Source organism: Pleurodeles waltl, chromosome 5 (assembly GCF_031143425.1).
Source record: "Pleurodeles waltl isolate 20211129_DDA chromosome 5, aPleWal1.hap1.20221129, whole genome shotgun sequence".
Classification (NCBI taxonomy): domain Eukaryota; kingdom Metazoa; phylum Chordata; class Amphibia; order Caudata; family Salamandridae; genus Pleurodeles; species Pleurodeles waltl.
Window position 1 is genome coordinate 886,593,787 of NC_090444.1, and position 18,521 is coordinate 886,612,307.

The following is an 18,521-nucleotide window of genomic DNA, read 5'->3' on the forward strand; positions in this document are numbered from 1 at the left end:
ATCTAGGATATGGAACTCCCTGCCCCCACAGTTACGCACAAACCCAACACTGACAAATTTCAAGAAAGAGTTGAAAGCAACGGTAGTATATTGAGTGATTGTAGAGCGCGAGCACGCCATGTTGTGATACAATGTATGCTCCACATGTGAATGTGGAACATGCAATGAATCACAACATGGAGTGCTTGCGCTCTACAATCACTTAATATACTACATGTCCCTTCTTTTTGAGATATATATAAGTAATACATAACGTTATATTTAAGATTTCATATCCCATCCAAGCACAGGGTCACTATTTTCCACTTTTGAAATCTAAAACTGTTATGTTACAAAATGGCCGCTCTGTTTGCACTTTCTTTTTAGTTATGTAGTCAATAACAAAGAAGGACTATAGGGTTTAAATAGTTGGGTGTAAAGATGTCTGCCAATGTCCAGTTGAAGGCTATTGCCGAAACGCGTCGACATTTGGTTGGGACAGCGTGTGTTTGTTCTTGGTGGGCACATTAGAGACTTTTTTATTGTGCCTCTTATTTATTATACTTTTTCATGCTGTGTGAAATTAACCTGCATTTGAACTTTTTTCAATAAATTGGAGCCGATGAGATTATATACGAGTGGTCTTTGACACTACATTTTACAAGCCTATTCGGATATTGTGCAGCCCTTTGGTGTATGATTGCATTGCACCGTTTTTTTTTAATACTTTTGTTCCGCGTCAAGTCTGGTTCGCGGTGGGGCTAGCACGCCGCTTGGAGTGCGCGTGATACAAACTTACCAGACTTCCCTCAAAGAAGAATTTCTACGCTGCACCGCGCCGTTTGGACACATTGTTTCTCTCCCGTATGACTGTCGCTGTTGCCGAAGAGAGTTGAATAATCTCTCAGAGGTAAGGAGGATTGCCGACGGGGGTGGCTTTGAGATATCCATTGGAAGCATAACGCCGCTCGGCTCAAATAGATCACTAGAGTCAAACATTTGAAATATCAATTTTCATTTTTCATTGTGTGACTAACTTTTGTAGAGTGTAATTCACGAATTTCTGTCGGCCCACTTTGGATTCAGATTTTTTCTACACACGCTGTCCCAGTGTTTCCGGTCCGGTGCTCAAGATTTTACACTTACAGGATTCCGATTTTTTGGAACTCGACTTCTTTCTTCTTTTTGAATTTTTACATTTTTGATTTGGACAGTTCGTGTTTCACTATGGGATTGACTTTAAATAGATGATTGTCGTTCTACAGGTCTGTAGATTGGTGATTTGATTCTATAATTGTGCTACTTGGCATACCCCTAATATCGTGTATTTAACTTACCAATTTTTGAACTACTTAACAAAATATGGCCAATTGGAAAGCTCTGTGGGAACAGGCTGCTACCACTTTATTTGATAGTGCTCCTGGAACATCAGCTGCTTCGGATTTATCAACACGCACTGCAGCCAATATTATTTTTGAATTGGAAAAGGCAAGAATCTTGGAATTGAAAAAATTGTGGGAAATTACCTCATTGACCAAATATATAGAAAATGGTTGTGTACCACGAGGTCTAAGAATCTTAATATTACCCACCCTTGGAGATATAGATCCTGATCTTTTGGAACAATGGAGAGTACATACATCCGAGTGTTCAGTTAAATTGATGGACACCTTGATTACTCAATCCAAACGACGCATGGAAGAACAAACCCATAAGATTGAACTTTTAACCAAAGAATTAGAAAAAATGGGTAACTCTCCAGAGATACAACAATTATTGATGAAGATGGAAGAACGCATTCCCAAAAAAGAGGATGAAATCAAACTCCGTAAGGCCTCCAAATTCAATAGAGATAAAAAAGATTATGAAGTAGGTAGAATCTACACATTTGCTCGTAAATACAATACATTTAGAGCACAAGACAAAACTGTAACAACAGACAGTTCCAATGTGACAGCCAATTCGGTGGAAGATAGTTCTGATTTAAGTTCATCAGCTGATGAAGCCTCCGCAAATAAATTGGATTTTCACGGGGAAATGAGACTATTACAATAGAGTTACGCCACAATCAAACAGGAGCAGAGGACGAAGTCGAGGAGGTACAAGACGCGGAGGGGGAAGAGGCAGAAATCACAAATATCAAGACTAGAGGGGACTTTTCGATCTGACAATTCTAACATCATTGTAAATATTTCTAAAGCACAACTAACTTTGAATCAAGATCGTATTCTAAATTTAGGGTTACGTTTTTGTCCAGCTAATCATTGGGATTATGTTGACACCAGAATAGAATTGTACAAATATACACGTAAGTTGCGGTTGTTGAAACATTTTTCCAAAAAAACACGGGCCACTACATCAGGGCCCAATACTAATGTAGATATGCTATCTGGGTTTCATATCAATGATGTCCCTGAACTAGTAGAAATTGGAAATTTGAGTTGTGTAGATGATACAAGCAACGATATAGGTAAAGATAATAACATTTTGATAGACATGGGATTTGTTACGAATCAGACCATTTCTAGTGCATTAAAACCTTCCAGTAGATTTAACCCTCAATTACCCACGGGTAATATGATTGATATGTTCTATGAATTGGTGGTCGATGATATTGATCATTTCCGTAACAATTGGAAAAGTATAAAAATGAAAAAATCCCAGAGAACTAATTTTTCAGCCTCAGATTGGAAAGATCCAAATGAGCTCAAATCCAATAGCACCAATGTCATCAAACCCTCCGATAAAGGAGGGAATATAGTCATCATGTATATAGATAGTTATGTGAAGGAGGCCAATCATCAACTTTCCAATAAACAGCATTATCAAAAACTAACCACCAATCCCACTAATGAATATCAAACTATCTACTGGGAGATTCTTGATATTTGGCACACTAATGATCTTATAGATCAAAATGAATATCTTTATCTAAAAGTCACGTCTCCCAAAACCCCCTGTATCTATTTTTTACCAAAAATTCATAAAAATAAAAAACATCCCCCTGGTCGACCTATTGTCAGTATGAATTCGTCCCTCTTAGAAAATACCTCTCGCTATCTGGACCTCTTTCTATGTCCCTATGTAACCGAATTGCCCTCATACCTACAAGATACTAATGATTTTCTAGCCAAGATTCATAATGTTCCATGGCAATCCAATTATTTATTGGTAACCATGGATGTGACTGCACTTTATACCTCCATCATGCACGATTATGGTATCCAAGCGTCTTTTTTTAGGCACTCGTAAAATTGAATTCCTTCAACACACCAACATCCTTGTAAGCATGTTAAGATTCTGTCTCACCCACAATGCCTTTCTATTTGACAACCAGTATTACTTGCAAAAACAAGGGACTGCGATTGGAGCTTCATTTGCTCCCACTTACGCGAACCTTCACATGGGCTGGTGGGAGAAGGAGATAGCTTGGTCTGACTCCAATAGTAAATATATGGAACAAGTGGTACTATGGTTCAGATACATCGATGATCTTTTTCTCATTTGGGATGGTGATGAAGGTTTTCTTGTACAATATGTTAACATCTTGAACAATAATGAGCTTAATATCCACTTAGATTTAAAATATAGTGCCCAAACTATAGAATTTCTTGATGTCCAGATTTCTGTACAAAAGGACAGTTTACAGACAACTATATTTCGCAAACCCACAGCTTGTAACTCAATTCTGCATGGTAGTAGCGGTCACCCAAAAGCTTTGAAATGGAGCATTCCATATAGTCAATTTCTACGGGCTCGTAGAATTTGTTCTAATGATGAATGTTTCAATACTGAAATTGTTACCATGACACAGAGATTTCTGGAGAGAGGTTATCCCTTAAAGATTATTAAAGATGCACATTCGAGGGTGCTGAACATGTCTAGAGAAAAACTTATTTTAAAATCTGGTAGCACCAACAATCAGGATCAAAATGATGGATCTTCACCTAGACTTTTTCTCGAATTTAACTCTCAACACTCTCAACTAAATAACATCATACAAAAAAATTGGCATGTTCTGAGACATGACTCTGCCATAAAGGACAGTATAGGTCCTCATCCACATATAACATATCGTAAAACTCAATCATTGGGTGACCATCTCACCAGAAGTCTATTTAGTTCCAAAGCTAATTCATCTTGGCTAGCTAAGAAAAGCCTCGGTTTTTGGAAATGTGGGCAATGCAAATCTTGTTTATATGCACAAAACACCCACACATACACTACAATTGAAGGGGAAATTTGTGATATAACAGATCGTATTACCTGTAAAACTGAATATGTTGTATATGTTATTGAATGTGGCTGCCATAAAAAATATGTAGGCAGCACCATTCATAAATTGAAAGTCAGGTTTTTACAACATCTTAGAGCCATCAAGAACCATGATCCATCTTACCCTTTGGCTAAACACTTTTGGGATGTACATGAAGGCAATTGCAGTTCTCTAACATTTTATGGTATTAAAACCATTGCTGCCCACCCCCGGGGGGGTAATAGAACTGCCCACTTGAGACAAACTGAGTCGAAAATGATTCTACTCTTAGGCACAGAAAACCCCTGGGGTCATAACATGGATGCAGAGCTTCATGTACATCTGTGAAATTTTAGATTTTTACATTTGCATATTCTTACAGTAGAAAATATGAAATTCATTCTGTATTGAAGATTTTTTCGGGATCCTGTTACTGATCAATAATATTTCCGGATTAGGACTCAGTTTATTTTGTTATTTCATATATTGCATTATCAATTTCCTTAATGGTTTTACACTCATTTTATTACTTCTGCACTTTATTATGAACTTTTGAGGGATGCTTTAGCGGTTTGCACATGCATATCCCTGTTGTTGAATTTGATGGGGTTATCTTTTAAATTCCAAGATTAATGGTATCTTTGCCTGTGTCATGGATATAATGATCATTTTTTCTGTTGATATTATATTGATATCTGGAGGACCTTTTTACAATTTTTATGAATTGTGTAACTATTTATTCATAACTGAATTTAATACTATCATTAAGACTAATTGAGATATTTATATGTCAGCATAAATTGTATAGAATTTTGGTTATTTATTCTATTATCTATATATTTGTCCTTTTTATATATATTTTATTGCTATTCTTTGATATAAATTGACTGGAATTATTCTATTTATTTATAGCTTGTATATAGATTGACTGTATTGAAGATAACTTATAGTACATATATTTATCTATCTATTTATATATCAAGCTTTTGAAATTGTTAAGCAAAAAGTGGACAATACTTTGATATTAGAGAAAGAAAAAGGAGAAAAAAATATTTATATATGGGTTGTTTTCCTCCTCATATTTATTAATTATCAATTGAGAAAACATATCTATTTATGCATTCATAAGTGATTATATCATAAATGTGATGTTGTATTACAATATAAAAGAAATACATAACGTTATATTTAAGAGTTCATATCCCATCCAAGCACAGGGTCACTATTTTCCACTTTTGAAATCTAAAACTGATATGTTACAAAATGGCCGCTCTGTTTGCACTTTCTTTGTAGTTATGTAGTCAATAACAAAGAAGGACTATAGGGTTTAAATAGTTGGGTGTAAAAATGTCTGCCAATGTCCAGTTGAAGGCTATTGCCGAAACACGTCGACATTCGGTTGGGACAGCGTGTGTTTGTTCTTGGTGGGCGCGTTAGAGACTTTTTTATTGTGCCTCTTATTTATTATACTTTTTCATGCGGTGTGAAATTAACCTGCATTTGAACTTTTTTCAATAAATTGGAGCCGATGAGATTATATACGAGTGGTCTTTGACTCTACATTTTACGAGCCTGTTCGGATATTGGGCAGCCCTTTGGTGTGTGATTGCATTGCACCGTTTTTTTGAATATATATATATATATATATATATATATATCCAGAATATAGTTAATATACATTTATTTCAAACCATAGATCTATCCCATCACATATTCATTGAATTAGGAAGGCACTTTGTAAAGATGCCCCTCCTTGTCAGAGACATAACAACAATTGTCTCCTGTGTCATACTGAGTAGTGAATGATTCTCAAGGAACAAGACACTTCTCGAGAATCTTGCAACCAACTGGACCAATCACATTGGTCAATCACCTCTTCTGATAGTTTCTTCGACGAGGATGCTTGCACATTAGAAAGATGTACATGATTTATTTTATTCCACCATCCCTTGTAAGGACTGATCCTTTATTTACTCTTGCGACTTTTGTAAGAGAAGAAAATTTTGACGATCCTTTTTGTATGTTTCGGGGATTTTTTTTTATCAACACCCAATCACCTACAAGCAGATTTGTATTTTTAAAAGCCTTACCACTATCAAATTTTTCTTTCATGGCCAACTGTTTATGTAGCACATGTGAAGCCACCGCTGTCTCTCTCACTTCTCTGTCACTACACACACACACATCTTTTTCCTTGGCCATTAAGGAAACAAATTAGTGTGTACCTCTCTTCCTCTCAATAAGGTAAAAGGAGATGCTCCAGTGATGCTATGTGGTGCAATGTTATAATTTCATATTTTAGCTCTGATGAATTCCTGAACATCAGATCCTGATGAAATAAATGTTTGAATGCCCTACTTCACTATTCTATTTGCTCTCTCTACTAAACCATTAGAATTTGGAGAATACAATGCAACTTTCATATGTTTAACATAATTTCTTTCAAGCAATGTACACATCTTATGTGACAAAAATGTGTCCCATTGCCTGTGACAATTGTTTGTGGTGACCCTTAAATTGCAAACACCCGTTCCATGAATTTGATGGCATTTTCAGTACTATGGGTGTCACAGAACTTGTGATATAACCACTTTTATAATCAATCAGAAGAATTAAATATTTCATATTGCTTGGCAAATTTTCATATGGTCTGGAAAAGTCCCTGCCCACTTTCTCCCATGGTTTGCCTGGGAACGGAACGTGACGAAAGGGACTATTCAACATTTTCCATTTCTTGTCTGAGACTAAACACTCAGTGCATGTGTCAATTAAAGATTTAACCTGAAATTCGAATGAAAGCCACCAGTAATAATGTTTGAGATGTTTGCATGTTTTAGTGACTCCTAAATGTTCTTGGTGTACCACTAATATAATATCTTTCTCAAGCTTTCAGGCAGAATAAACAATTTGTGACGAATTACCATGTTATTCATATCTGTCAATTCGGGTGCCACTTGACAAAAGACCTTCAAATCACCTGATAACTTTGTTTTTTTCTGGCCAATCTTTTATGATATATTCCTTCACTAAACTAAGCTTTGTGTCTTCAGCACATGCTTTCCCCCATGCCTGTTCAGTGATGAGGGCAAATTCCTCTACAGCGTCAACGGTAGCTACAACACACTCCGTGTCATCTAAATCATCTACATCATTTTCTTCACTTGACTTGCATGACAGGCAATCAGCTCTAAAGTTGTTTCCTCCTGGCAAATGTTTAATATTAAAGTGATACTCTTGTAACTTGGAAAGTAAACAAAGTAATCTTGCTGATGTTTTACCTAACCGACCACCAATTAATAAATGCACTAGTGGCTTATGATCTGTGAATATTTCAAACTCACGTCCCCAGCTGTATGTCCTGAATTTGTCAAGTGCCCATACCCATGCCAGGGCTTCACATTCTATGGTACTATAATGTGTTTCGGCATTCTTCAACATTCTCGATGGAAATGCTATAGTGTGTTCTTTGCCTGACACCCATTGTCCCAATAGTGCTCCTAAACCTTTCAAGCTTGCATCAACAGTGATAAAACACTTAAAATCATCTTGAAATGGATGCAATGCAGGGGCTTCTACAATCATGTTTTCAGTTTGTCAAAACTTTGGGATAAGTAATCTTTCCACAAAAATGTAATCCTTTTCTTAATAGAAATCGTAGAGTCTCTGCAGTCTGGGCAAATCCATGAACAAACCGGGCATAATATTCTGCCAAGCCTCAAAATGAATACAGAGCATCCCTATCTTTAGGAGGATCAGCATCACAGATGGCTCTAATCAAAGACAATTTAGGTTTAATGCCTTCAAGTGTGATCATGCAATCTAAATACTCAATATGACGAGCGCCAAATTTGCATTTATATTTTCTTACTGTCATACCTGCTTTGGCTAATGTTGATAACACTTTGAGTAGGGACAAATTATGCGCTGTCCAGTTATGAGCAAAAAACAAAATGCCATCTGGATATGCTTGAATCCCTGGTATGCCCTCCAAAATAGTATCAATGAGTTTTTGAAAGACACTAGCTGCCAATGAAAGGCCAAACTGTATCTTTAAATATTTATACACTCCGAATGGGGGTAACAAATGTTGTGAGTTCTTACGATTCAACAGTGAGTGCTGGCTGGTGATAAGCCGATCTCAAGCCATGATGGAAAAATTATTTGCCCCACCTAACTTAGCAAGCAATTCTTGAATCTTGGGAAGGGGGTGACAGACAATCAATATGTTTTTATTTAGTGAGTGCAAATCTGCACAAAGTATAACCTCTCCAGATTTTTTCCTCACTGCTAAATCGGAGATAGCCATTCTGAAGAGTCACATGGTACAATTACTCCATCAGAACACTATTTTTTAACGGTAGATTTTAGTTCATCCCTAGCACCGCGTGGGAGACGGCGCACTTTGAAAATAACGGGTTCAGCATTAGGTTTTCAGCTAATTTTGTGACCAAACCCTTTAAGCGTTCCAAACTTATCTAAAAACACCTCAAGAAATTGTTTCAATACATTTTCTACCACAGAACCTTGTGAGTCAATATCAATGCTTCCCATATGAGCATTACCTTCAACATTATTCTTTAAATAACCTGAAGGTATGTCGCCTAAAATTATTAGATTGGGCAAACCCAGAATCAATTATAAGCCTATCTTGGCTAGATCCTGCAAACCTATGATATTTCGACCATTGATAGCCACGTGTATTTTGGTAACAATGTTTCTAGATAAACTTTCTATTCTAGACACAAAGTACCCCAACATCTGTACATCGAACTAACCAAATGCTTTGGGATTTACATCTGTTGGTAACAACTTGACTTTGTCACCCCATTTTTCCAAGAATAAAATTTCTGATAAAATAGTAATTAGCTATCCTGAATCTGCCATAATGGAAATTTCAACATCACCAATTCCTGTCATGCCCCATGACTTTATATACATCACCTACTGTATTGCACTCAATATTTAAAATTGTATTTTGTAGATGTTCTGTGCATACTTCCACCGGATCTGACACATTTACACTAACAATACATGTTGATCTTTTCACTGATCCGCAAATCACCTGAAAATGACCAATCTTCTTACACAGTGAATTTATTTTACCAATAGCGGGATAGCTCGGATTATTGCTTGCATGAGTTTTTGAACTACACTTAAAGCAAAATGTGTTAATTTTCCTAACTGTTTGCTTTCCTAATTAGCCTAAATTCACTGCATATACATTTTTTCCATTATCCTCAACATTCACTGTATTGATTGATCATTGTGAATAGCTTTTGTTGAAATAATTGAACGTTTGATACTTTTTGCTATGTCTACAGTTTCGGATAAAGTGGGGTTTCTACAACCAGGTAGTCTTTCCTGTATTTTTTTTTGTAAACAAGCAAATACAATTGTAATATATATGTGCTTCAAACTCGCATGTTGCAGCCAAAACCCTCAATGCTGGTATATACTCCTCAACTGTTTCATCTGCAGCCTGTCTCCTGTTGAAAAAATGATGCCTCTCAAGCAGTATGGTTGGCTTTTCTTTGTACTGTTTAGTCATGCGTGCCATTGCTTTATAACAATGCCATTTATATAACTTCCAATCCAAATTGATATTTTTATATTTTACGTGCTACTTGCGGGTGGTATGCAGCCTTTATCAAACCGAAACATATGCACCTTTTCTGTGAAATGACCATGGTTCCAATAAATCTGTATGGGAACTAACGTCAAATCTTACCCATATTTTACAGTAAGTGAATCATTAGTAACACAAACTGACGGACTGCGCATTAGACAGACGCTTAACAGGCGCAAGGCCGCAATGGGCGCCAGTACTCACAGTGTCATGCGGGGACTCCACTTCACCTCGACACCAGCCAGTTTCCCCCAGAAGAAGAGTTGATTGAACTGCAAGAAAAGGCCACGGATGTCTGGACTGGGATCCATCAGTTCCCAAGATGGGTCCACCACGGACAGTGCTTTATCGGGGGTAGTGGCAAGGACGGCTCTGTGTTTCGGCGGAGAGAACGAACCGATCGTACTCTGTGCCACCTCCTCGTCCTCCGCTTGCAGATACAGGGCGAATAACAAATCCTGGTCCATGTTCTCCAGCACTCACTGAGCGTTAACGAGAGCCAACATCCAAGAGAACCACCGCAATACCTATAATTCAAATACAATTTACCAAATGTACAATGCGGTGTGCGCATGCGCACGTGAAGGTGGTTTATGTTTAGACTTTCTACTACTTCCGCAACTCGGCGGCCTTGTTAGGGTCAGGCAACCTCACTGGAGTTGTGAAAGGGTAGGTAGGATGGAAGAAAGTATGGGAAGTATAGCTCGCAAAGGCTTTATTCTTAACACGAGGAATATTTGCTACATGGTATTATAGAAGGACGAGCGTGCCTCATTATACAAAAGCGGTCTTTCAAGGCACAACAGAGTTCCTTGGCTAATACGACTGGGGCGGTAACGGCGAAACCTTAAAAACACCTACTAATATTTGTTTCTGGAAGAATAGGTCAGCTTGTATAATGAAAGTTATAAATGGAATTGCCAAGTACCCTAAGGAAGTACTTTACTGTGTAAAAACAGCCAAGGTCCTTCAAGCTATCACGGTTGCACTCTATAAGAGAACAACAGTTCAAGATGGAAGCCACGTTAGTGGAGACGTCCCACTATTCCGTAATGCTACTGCGCGGTCACGTCATCTTAGAGAGAGTAAAATACTGGATTGTCTTGTCTTCCGTCAACAGGAAACAGCCGGAGACACTGCCAATGAATGCAGTATCACCGACTGTCCCTCTCCCAGGGCCTGGAGATTCAGGTCGTGCACGCATTCTTTTTCCGCCGCCATGGCGGACGCTCGATTGAGGCGACAACTGGAGTCGGGTGGCTTTGAGCCGCGAGCCTATGTACAGCGCCTGTCGCAGCAGTCGGACGGCGACCGCGACCTCCAAGAGCACCGGCAGCGCGTACAGACCCTGGCCGACGAGACGGCGCAGAGCCTGAAACGTAATGTGTATCAGAACTACCGGCAGTTCATCCGCACCGCGCGTGAGATCTCCTACCTGGAGGGTGAGATGTACCAGCTTAGTCACATCCTCACCGAGCAGAAGGGAATCCTGGAGGCGCTGCCCGCCGCCCTCCGCCCAGACCGGGAGGATTTGCTTCCCGGCGGAACGGCCGCCTTCCCTCTCCGTGAGGCTGAGGACGCAGCTGGGTCACAGCCGCAGCGTAGTCTCACCACATTGCTGGAGAGAGTGGAGGGTGCAGAACACCTACTACGGGATTCCCCTAGTCGCCAGCTACTCTATAACGGTGACCTACAAGAGTACGAAGCCGACCAGACTGCTCACCTGCAGAAGGTGCACGTCTTTTTGTTGAGCGACTGCCTGCTGGTAGCTGTGTCTGGCAGACGTGGAGGCTATCGCCTTGACGCCCGCTACTGTTTGGACGACCTGGCTGTAGTGAATGTGAAAGACCACCCACCTGCCAAGGACATGTTCAAGATCCTCACCTGCCCCGAGAACCGCACTTTCCAGGCTGAGAACGCCAAAGTCAAGAAGGAGTGGCTGGAGGTGCTTGACGAGGCCAAGAAGAGTCGAGCCCGCAGTGAAAAGCGCAGGAAGGAAGAGGAGATGGCAGCGAAGGCCCCACCAGCACCTCGGTCGCCAGAGGCCACTGTCAAACAGGTATCGGGAAACCCCTTCGATGAAGGTGAAGACGAGAAAGAGGAAGCAGGAGTGGATTTAGACTTAGACTGGATCTTGGAGCTTCCCGAGGACTTGGATGTCTGCATCGCCCAGAGGGACTTCGAGGGTGCTGTTGATCTTCTTGACAAACTTAATAGCTATTTGGGGGACGCACCCCTCACTCAGCCGGTGAAGGAGCTAAAAGCCAAAGTAGAGGAGCGAGTGCGCCAGTTGACAGAGGTTCTAGTGTTTGAACTGTCACCAGACCGTTCGCTCCGTGGTGGTCCCAAGGCTACTCGACGTGCTGTGTCCCAGCTCATTCGTCTGGGCCAGTCTACCAAGGCCTGTGAGCTCTTCCTGAAGAACCGGGCAACTGCTGTGCATACGGCCATCCGTCAGCTGCGCATTGAGGGTGCCACGTTGCTCTACATCCACAAGCTCTGCAATGTTTTCTTCACAGGTCTGCTTGAGACGGCCAAGGAGTTTGAGATGGACTTTGCTGGCAACAGCGGTTGTTACTCAGCCTTTATAGTGTGGTCACGTTCTGCAATGAGGATGTTCGTCGATGCCTTCAGCAAACAGGTGTTTGACAGCAAAGAGAGCCTCTCCACTGCTGCTGAGTGTGTGAAGGTGGCTAAGGAGCACTGCAAGCAGCTGAGTGGGATCGGCCTGGACTTAACATTTATCCTTCACGTCCTCTTGGTCAAGGACATTAAAGCAGCTCTCCATAGTTACAAAGATATTATTATCGAAGCCACGAAGCATCGGAATTCTGAGGAGATGTGGAGAAGGATGAATCTGATGACGCCTGAGGCACTCGGAAAGCTAAGGGAAGAGATGCGAAATTGTGGAGTAATCAATTTCGAACAGTACATTGCTGAAGATTGTTGGGTGAATCTCAGCTACACAGTGGTGGCCTTCACAAAGCAAACAATGGCCTTTTTGGAAGAAGCACTGAAATTGTATTTTCCAGAGCTGCATATGGTTCTTCTAGAAAGCCTAGTGGAGATAATTCTTGTTGCTGTTCAGCATGTTGATTACAGTTTGCGGTGTGAACAGGAGTCGGAAAAGAAAAACTTTATACGTCAGAATGCTTCATTCTTGTACGAAACTGTACTCGTAGAGGTGGAAAAAAGATTTGAGGAGGGTGTTGGCAAGCCTGCTAAGCAACTGCATGAACTGCGCAATGCTTCTAGGTTGATGAGGGTGAATCCGGAAAGTACAATGTCTGTGGTTTAAATGTACCCTGGGATCAAAGTTAATATCACCACATTGTCTTTTTTTGCTTTAAGCAATGTATCAATTCAAAGGTGATTTTACAGAGAGACAAAATATTTTGATTAAAAAAAAAGTACAGGGCTATGGAGCAAATTATCAAATAACATGCAACGCTAACTGTGTATTGCTTCGTAGTGGATTAGCCCTTGCAAGGCCGTATGGCCTCCTTCATGAAGCAAGGCAGCATAAGGCAAGCTTTGCAGTTCCTATTAGTGTAAAATTGACAAGGTGCTGTGTGCCACCACTTGCCACCTCAGCATCTCCAATTACTAGTGTGTTTCCCTTTGCTGCTTTAGTCAATAAGGCATGTGTTCTTTTCTGGGATGAAAATTCTGGTCACTGGTCTGGTGGAGCTATTTAGAAGATTTGCAATATTAAAGCAACAATAATTTTTTTTTTTTTTTTTTTTTTGTACAGTTTCTGATTTTTACTGGCTTTATGGTGAGGACTTTCTCTTTCGCACAATGTTCACAGGTCAATAAATAATGGGATACTAGGCCCAAATTTCCCTTAGAGTTCTGAAATAATCTTTTGTTTTCTGTTCTCCTATGTTGCCAATACATTCCACTTGTCAAACAGGATTTGTTTAGAATTCAATTTCAGGTGGACAGCCTTTAGTGTTTGGCTAGGCAGCCCGTAGGCGTAACAGTTATCATTGTTATGCTGTTGACTGTTGTAGGCAAATATAGTTTTTCAAGGGGCTAATATGTTAGAAGTAACACAACTCAAGTTGTGCTGCAATGTGACGAAAATATTTAAGCCCTGTACTCTTATTTGCGCTGCTAAGAAGTCCTTTGAAAAGTTGACTTTTTTTTTTCTTCATTAAAAATGGTCTTGAGCCACTACTGAGTTGGCTGCAATACATCCTGTCACACCGTAGAATGTGCCATGTATTCTTATTTTATCTTAGCTCTTCATAGATCTCAGGAATTTGCTCACTTTGCACTCAAACTAGAAAGAGATTCCTGAAACTTGCTGTGTTTTTCAGTTATTCTCTCATTACTTTCTATGTTCTCCATAGCAACGGGTCACCCTCACTTTTGATGCCTAGAACAATCAAATTATTCTCTTCCTTACTTAGAGCATCTGCAGTATTAGATCAGTTCTCACCCTCAACACATAATTTGATACAAAGTAATATCAAATATCACTTCATAGTGTTTCAGTTAAACACTTTGGAAAAAACATTACCACCCTTTAGTAAGCTGCAATGTTTAGTATGCTTAAGCCCAAAAGTATCAAACCATTTTTGCTTGTGGAGAATGTTTTATTGGTCTTGTATGGTGTGGTGTACCTTTCTTTTACAAATTACATCTAAAAATATGTCTTTTAGATTGGTCTGATTAAAGATGCGGTCCTCATTGTTTCCAGTTACTTGAATTCAGAGGTGGCTCTGTGCATTTAATAAACTAAATTGGCTGCCCCCTAATCCAGGTTTTTTGGACAAGTTCTGTATTGCCTCTAAAGACATACATTGCCAAACCAACATATTTGTTACTTGAATTGCTTGACTGTGTTCTTTTTTGCAAATAAAAAATGGCAAATTGCTTTCTTCGGTTTTAGGGTAAAAATCACCTTTTATGGTTATTAGCTTATTTTCAGTAACATTTTATGAACTGAAATGTAGTATGTAACAATTTATATGGGCAACAAGGTTCATCTGAATCACAGTTGCAGAAATGTGCTTCCTAATGTCTTGCTTGTTATCAAAACAATTATGCCAGCCCTGCATTAATATAGCAAGACTAGGCATAAGAGAAAATAAAAACCAGAGAAGGGGCATTATATTTTCAGGATTATTGAAATTAAAATAATTTCCTTTTACCTTTTTATGCTTTCTCCTGCAAATAAGTGGTTTTGTGCTTGGTTATTAAGATTTACAGTATCATTTGTGGCATATAATTTTTGATATAGTTGTGTCTGGTACAACATAACTGTCTTGCAAGAAAATGTAACATACCTCTGATGTTTGGCTCACCATGCTTGCAATACTGGCTTTATCAAACTGTGGTATTCTTCATGTTGGGTAAGATTTTGTTTCACAAACTAAATTGCAATTGTGGGTCTCTAAGAATTCAGTCTTCTCAATTTGTCCCACATCTAATTTGGACTGGTTAATCCAGGGCTCGAAAAATCTACTCAACCGCTTGCTCTGGCGAGTTTATTTTATGAGGTCGTGCTATTTTTAGATCCTACTTGGCCCTTCTGGCAGTGGACAAAGAACAGGTTTTCTGTTCAGTCAGAATCTGAATTAGCAATTAAGATGCCTTTAAATCCTATTCTTGTCACATTTGCTCCGTGTTCAGAGACAGACAAAAGTCAGTTTGTCTTCTTACAAAGCAAATACTTTTCGTTGTGACTGCAGAGACCCAGGATTTTGCAAGGTGAACATTGAACTATGTGAAATGAAAGGCTTCTGGTGTCAGTTCCTTCCTAACACACAACATTTATATAACTAAGTCAACTTTACAAATATTTCAAAATATATTTCAGTAGCCGTGAAAGGCCATTTTTTGTACTTCTGTGTGATTGAAAAAAACATTTTAATAGAATGAAAAAAAGTCAGAACACTTTACTTGGTCATGTGCAAATGACGTTTTCTGAAATCCAATTTTCACAGATTATTGTTAATACACTATATAGTTTTATCAGTAAAGCTTTAAGTTAGTGGGAAGGTCATTGGACATTTCTTGGACAATTTCTGACTGTAAATGACAGTGCTCTACTACATCATGCTTTAGTAATGTATTTATTAAAAGTGAGTGTTTAAACCAAAACTGAGAAACACTCCTGCCCAGATGGCAAAGCTATTAGTTTACTAAGCGGCAACTCATGCATAGATCGTATGTACCCTATATGTGGGCTAAATTTGTTCTACATAGAGCAAATGTTTAGTGTATTTAATCAAACAAGAGGATTTTTTTTACAGCAGAAATGCTGAACTGACATATTTGAAGGGGCACTCATGTGCAAAAAAAAGAAAAATGCAACTGTAAATACAATATTTGCCTAGGATCACACCATTTGAGACCCGTTTCCGGGTCAACACCATTACAGTTAGGTCGAGTAGATTATTCAAGCTACTCGACCTGCAGGTCTAGGAACATTTTAATGATTTTTCGAGGCCTGTAATCACACAATAGTGTATGCCTAAAAAATACGTCAAAATTTATCAGTATGTGACGATAAATGCCTTTTGTGTGGAAATGTTTACATGCTGTTACTGTCTATTCGTGAAATTATATTTCACTTTTACAGTGGATTAATTGTGGGAAGGGAACTGCTTAGCGGCATGCTAATAGACCCTGGAGCACGGCATCCAATTAAAACATACGAGAAATACAGGAACGTTCCAAACAAGTGCTTGCACCGTTTCAAGGGCTCCTTTGTCATTACTTTGAAAGAAACTTGAGTCTGTTTTCCACATTTACCGAATCCTTACCAAAACATAATAATGACAAATAAGTGGTAATCTGTAGTTGAGGTTAAATGTGGAGCTGTGACGACCCTCATCTTTAGAACAAAATCCAGTAAGAGAGCGAAGAGTCCTATGCAGGTGACAGAAGAAGAAGCATCACACAGATCAAAGTATCTGCATAACTTTGCAAATCCTTACAGTTGGTGGCAGAGATGTCTAGTCACCTAACTACTGAATAGTTCCATCAGCCAGTAGTCATTCTGCGTTTTCGGTTGTAACCCTACCCATTTTCCACTCCCCTTCTGTCACTGACAAACCTGCTTGCAGTATCTAGTACTGATCACCTGCTTGTCAGTGCTGAAGTCCACACCCAGCATGTCAAACAATCTGCAAACAGAAGTAATCAATATATCTTCTATACACTTAAAAATATTGCCCTGTCCTTGAAAATCCTTCAGGTATGGTAACTTGAAATAGCGACTTGAATTAACATTAATGTATTGAACAGTGGACTGGACACAGTGCTATTTTTAAAACATTAACCACTGCATGTTTGTTTAAACTGTTGAAATATACAACAAACTATATTAGTAACTTGGAACTTTGTGTTGAACTACATAATTTACTGGAATCTGCAAGTTTAGATGATTCCAAACTGAAGGAAGTAGATCACACAACACATGGCTTAAAACTTCTTAAGCAGGGGCATAAAACAAACGTCCACATGAAACTAAGTTTTAACGTGAGATCAGGTAGCGAGTACTGCATTTGAACTAATCAAGACAAGCAAATTTTATGAATTTCAACATGATGACAGTTTAGAACTCTGTCTAGTAAGTGCCCGACACAATATATAGTTAGAAAAAGATATATATGAGGCAACCAGTACTTGAATTTATTGTGCAGGTCCAAGTAATACCGTTATTACAAGGACATCAAAGCAAACAGAATCACATTAGTGACAAAACCAATATAGTCAGAAAGTGCACCCCAAGTGAAAAAACACCAAATTTAATAATCAGGATTTCTATTTTGTACACAGCCACTGTATTATAAAGTCCAACACACAGTACTTATCTTTAAGTTCCAGACTTTATTTTCATCTGCACTGCTCCGCCCTTCGTACAACCTTCTTTTTCCCCTTCACCTCAGAGCTTCTTTCCACAACTGCCTTCACCTCAGAGCTCCTCTCCTCAACTCCACATTCTATTCCACCCTCCAGTCCCCAACAGTCCGAATGTTCCATCTTCCACACGGGGGAGAAGAGCATACCACTTTAAGATCTACATTACATATAATTTCTACATTCTACAACTGTTTTAAATGCGACTACCTTACATTATGAATTTCCAAAATAGATTTATAATACATGTAACTACACTACAAAAGCTATATTACAACACACCTTCCCCTTTATAATAATCTTGATATGTTATCTTATATATATATATATATATATATATATATGCTGAAACTGAATTCAATGTTGCTACACTTACTGTACTCAAAAGTTTTATGAAACGGAAAGCCAATGCATCCTAGTTATTTTTTAATGATTATATAGTCCTTGTGCCAAAACTGAGGTCTAGCAGGACGGTCATTTAGTGTTGTTCGCAATTCATTCTGCAACATCATTCTCTCTCTTGAGTTCTCATCTGAGATTTCACTAGTGTTACGTGTTGGATATTTAGCAATTCTGTCCATGCTCCAACATTGGCCATTATTTAGTACCACAACATTTTTTTTTTACCATAGTAATGTAAAAGGGACCAGTGAACTTGGTTTCTTTCAGGTAAGACCTTGAATGCCCCAACAGTTTTCTTACATATACTTGATCTCCCACCTTCCAGTGTTGTTCTTTTACCCCGTATTTAGTATTATATCTTTCTTTATACTTTTCTTGGTG

At 38.9% G+C, this 18,521-nt stretch overlaps 2 protein-coding genes across 2 annotated transcripts in view; one reads left to right on the plus strand and one right to left on the minus strand.

The window, feature by feature from the left end:
- SPRTN (SprT-like N-terminal domain) overlaps window positions 1-10,440 on the minus strand; it is a 201,549-nt gene extending 191,109 nt beyond the window's left edge. Inside the window, exon 1 of the mRNA XM_069234992.1 lies at window positions 10,065-10,440. Within this exon, the coding sequence (XP_069091093.1) occupies window positions 10,065-10,327 (263 nt within the window). The 5' untranslated portion in view covers window positions 10,328-10,440. The remainder of the gene's footprint in view (window positions 1-10,064) is intronic.
- A 513-nt stretch (window positions 10,441-10,953) lies between these two features.
- EXOC8 (exocyst complex component 8) lies at window positions 10,954-15,029 on the plus strand. The gene has a single exon (XM_069234991.1). It carries the CDS (start codon window positions 11,080-11,082, stop codon window positions 13,156-13,158), a length of 2,079 nt encoding a protein of 692 aa, XP_069091092.1. The 5' UTR covers window positions 10,954-11,079; the 3' UTR covers window positions 13,159-15,029.
- The last annotated feature ends 3,492 nt before the right edge of the window (window positions 15,030-18,521 follow it).

Coding starts and splice junctions, on each gene's coding strand:
- EXOC8 (XM_069234991.1), top strand. CDS start 11,080: ATGGCGGACGCTCGATTGAGGCGACAACTGGAGTCGGGTGGCTTTGAG.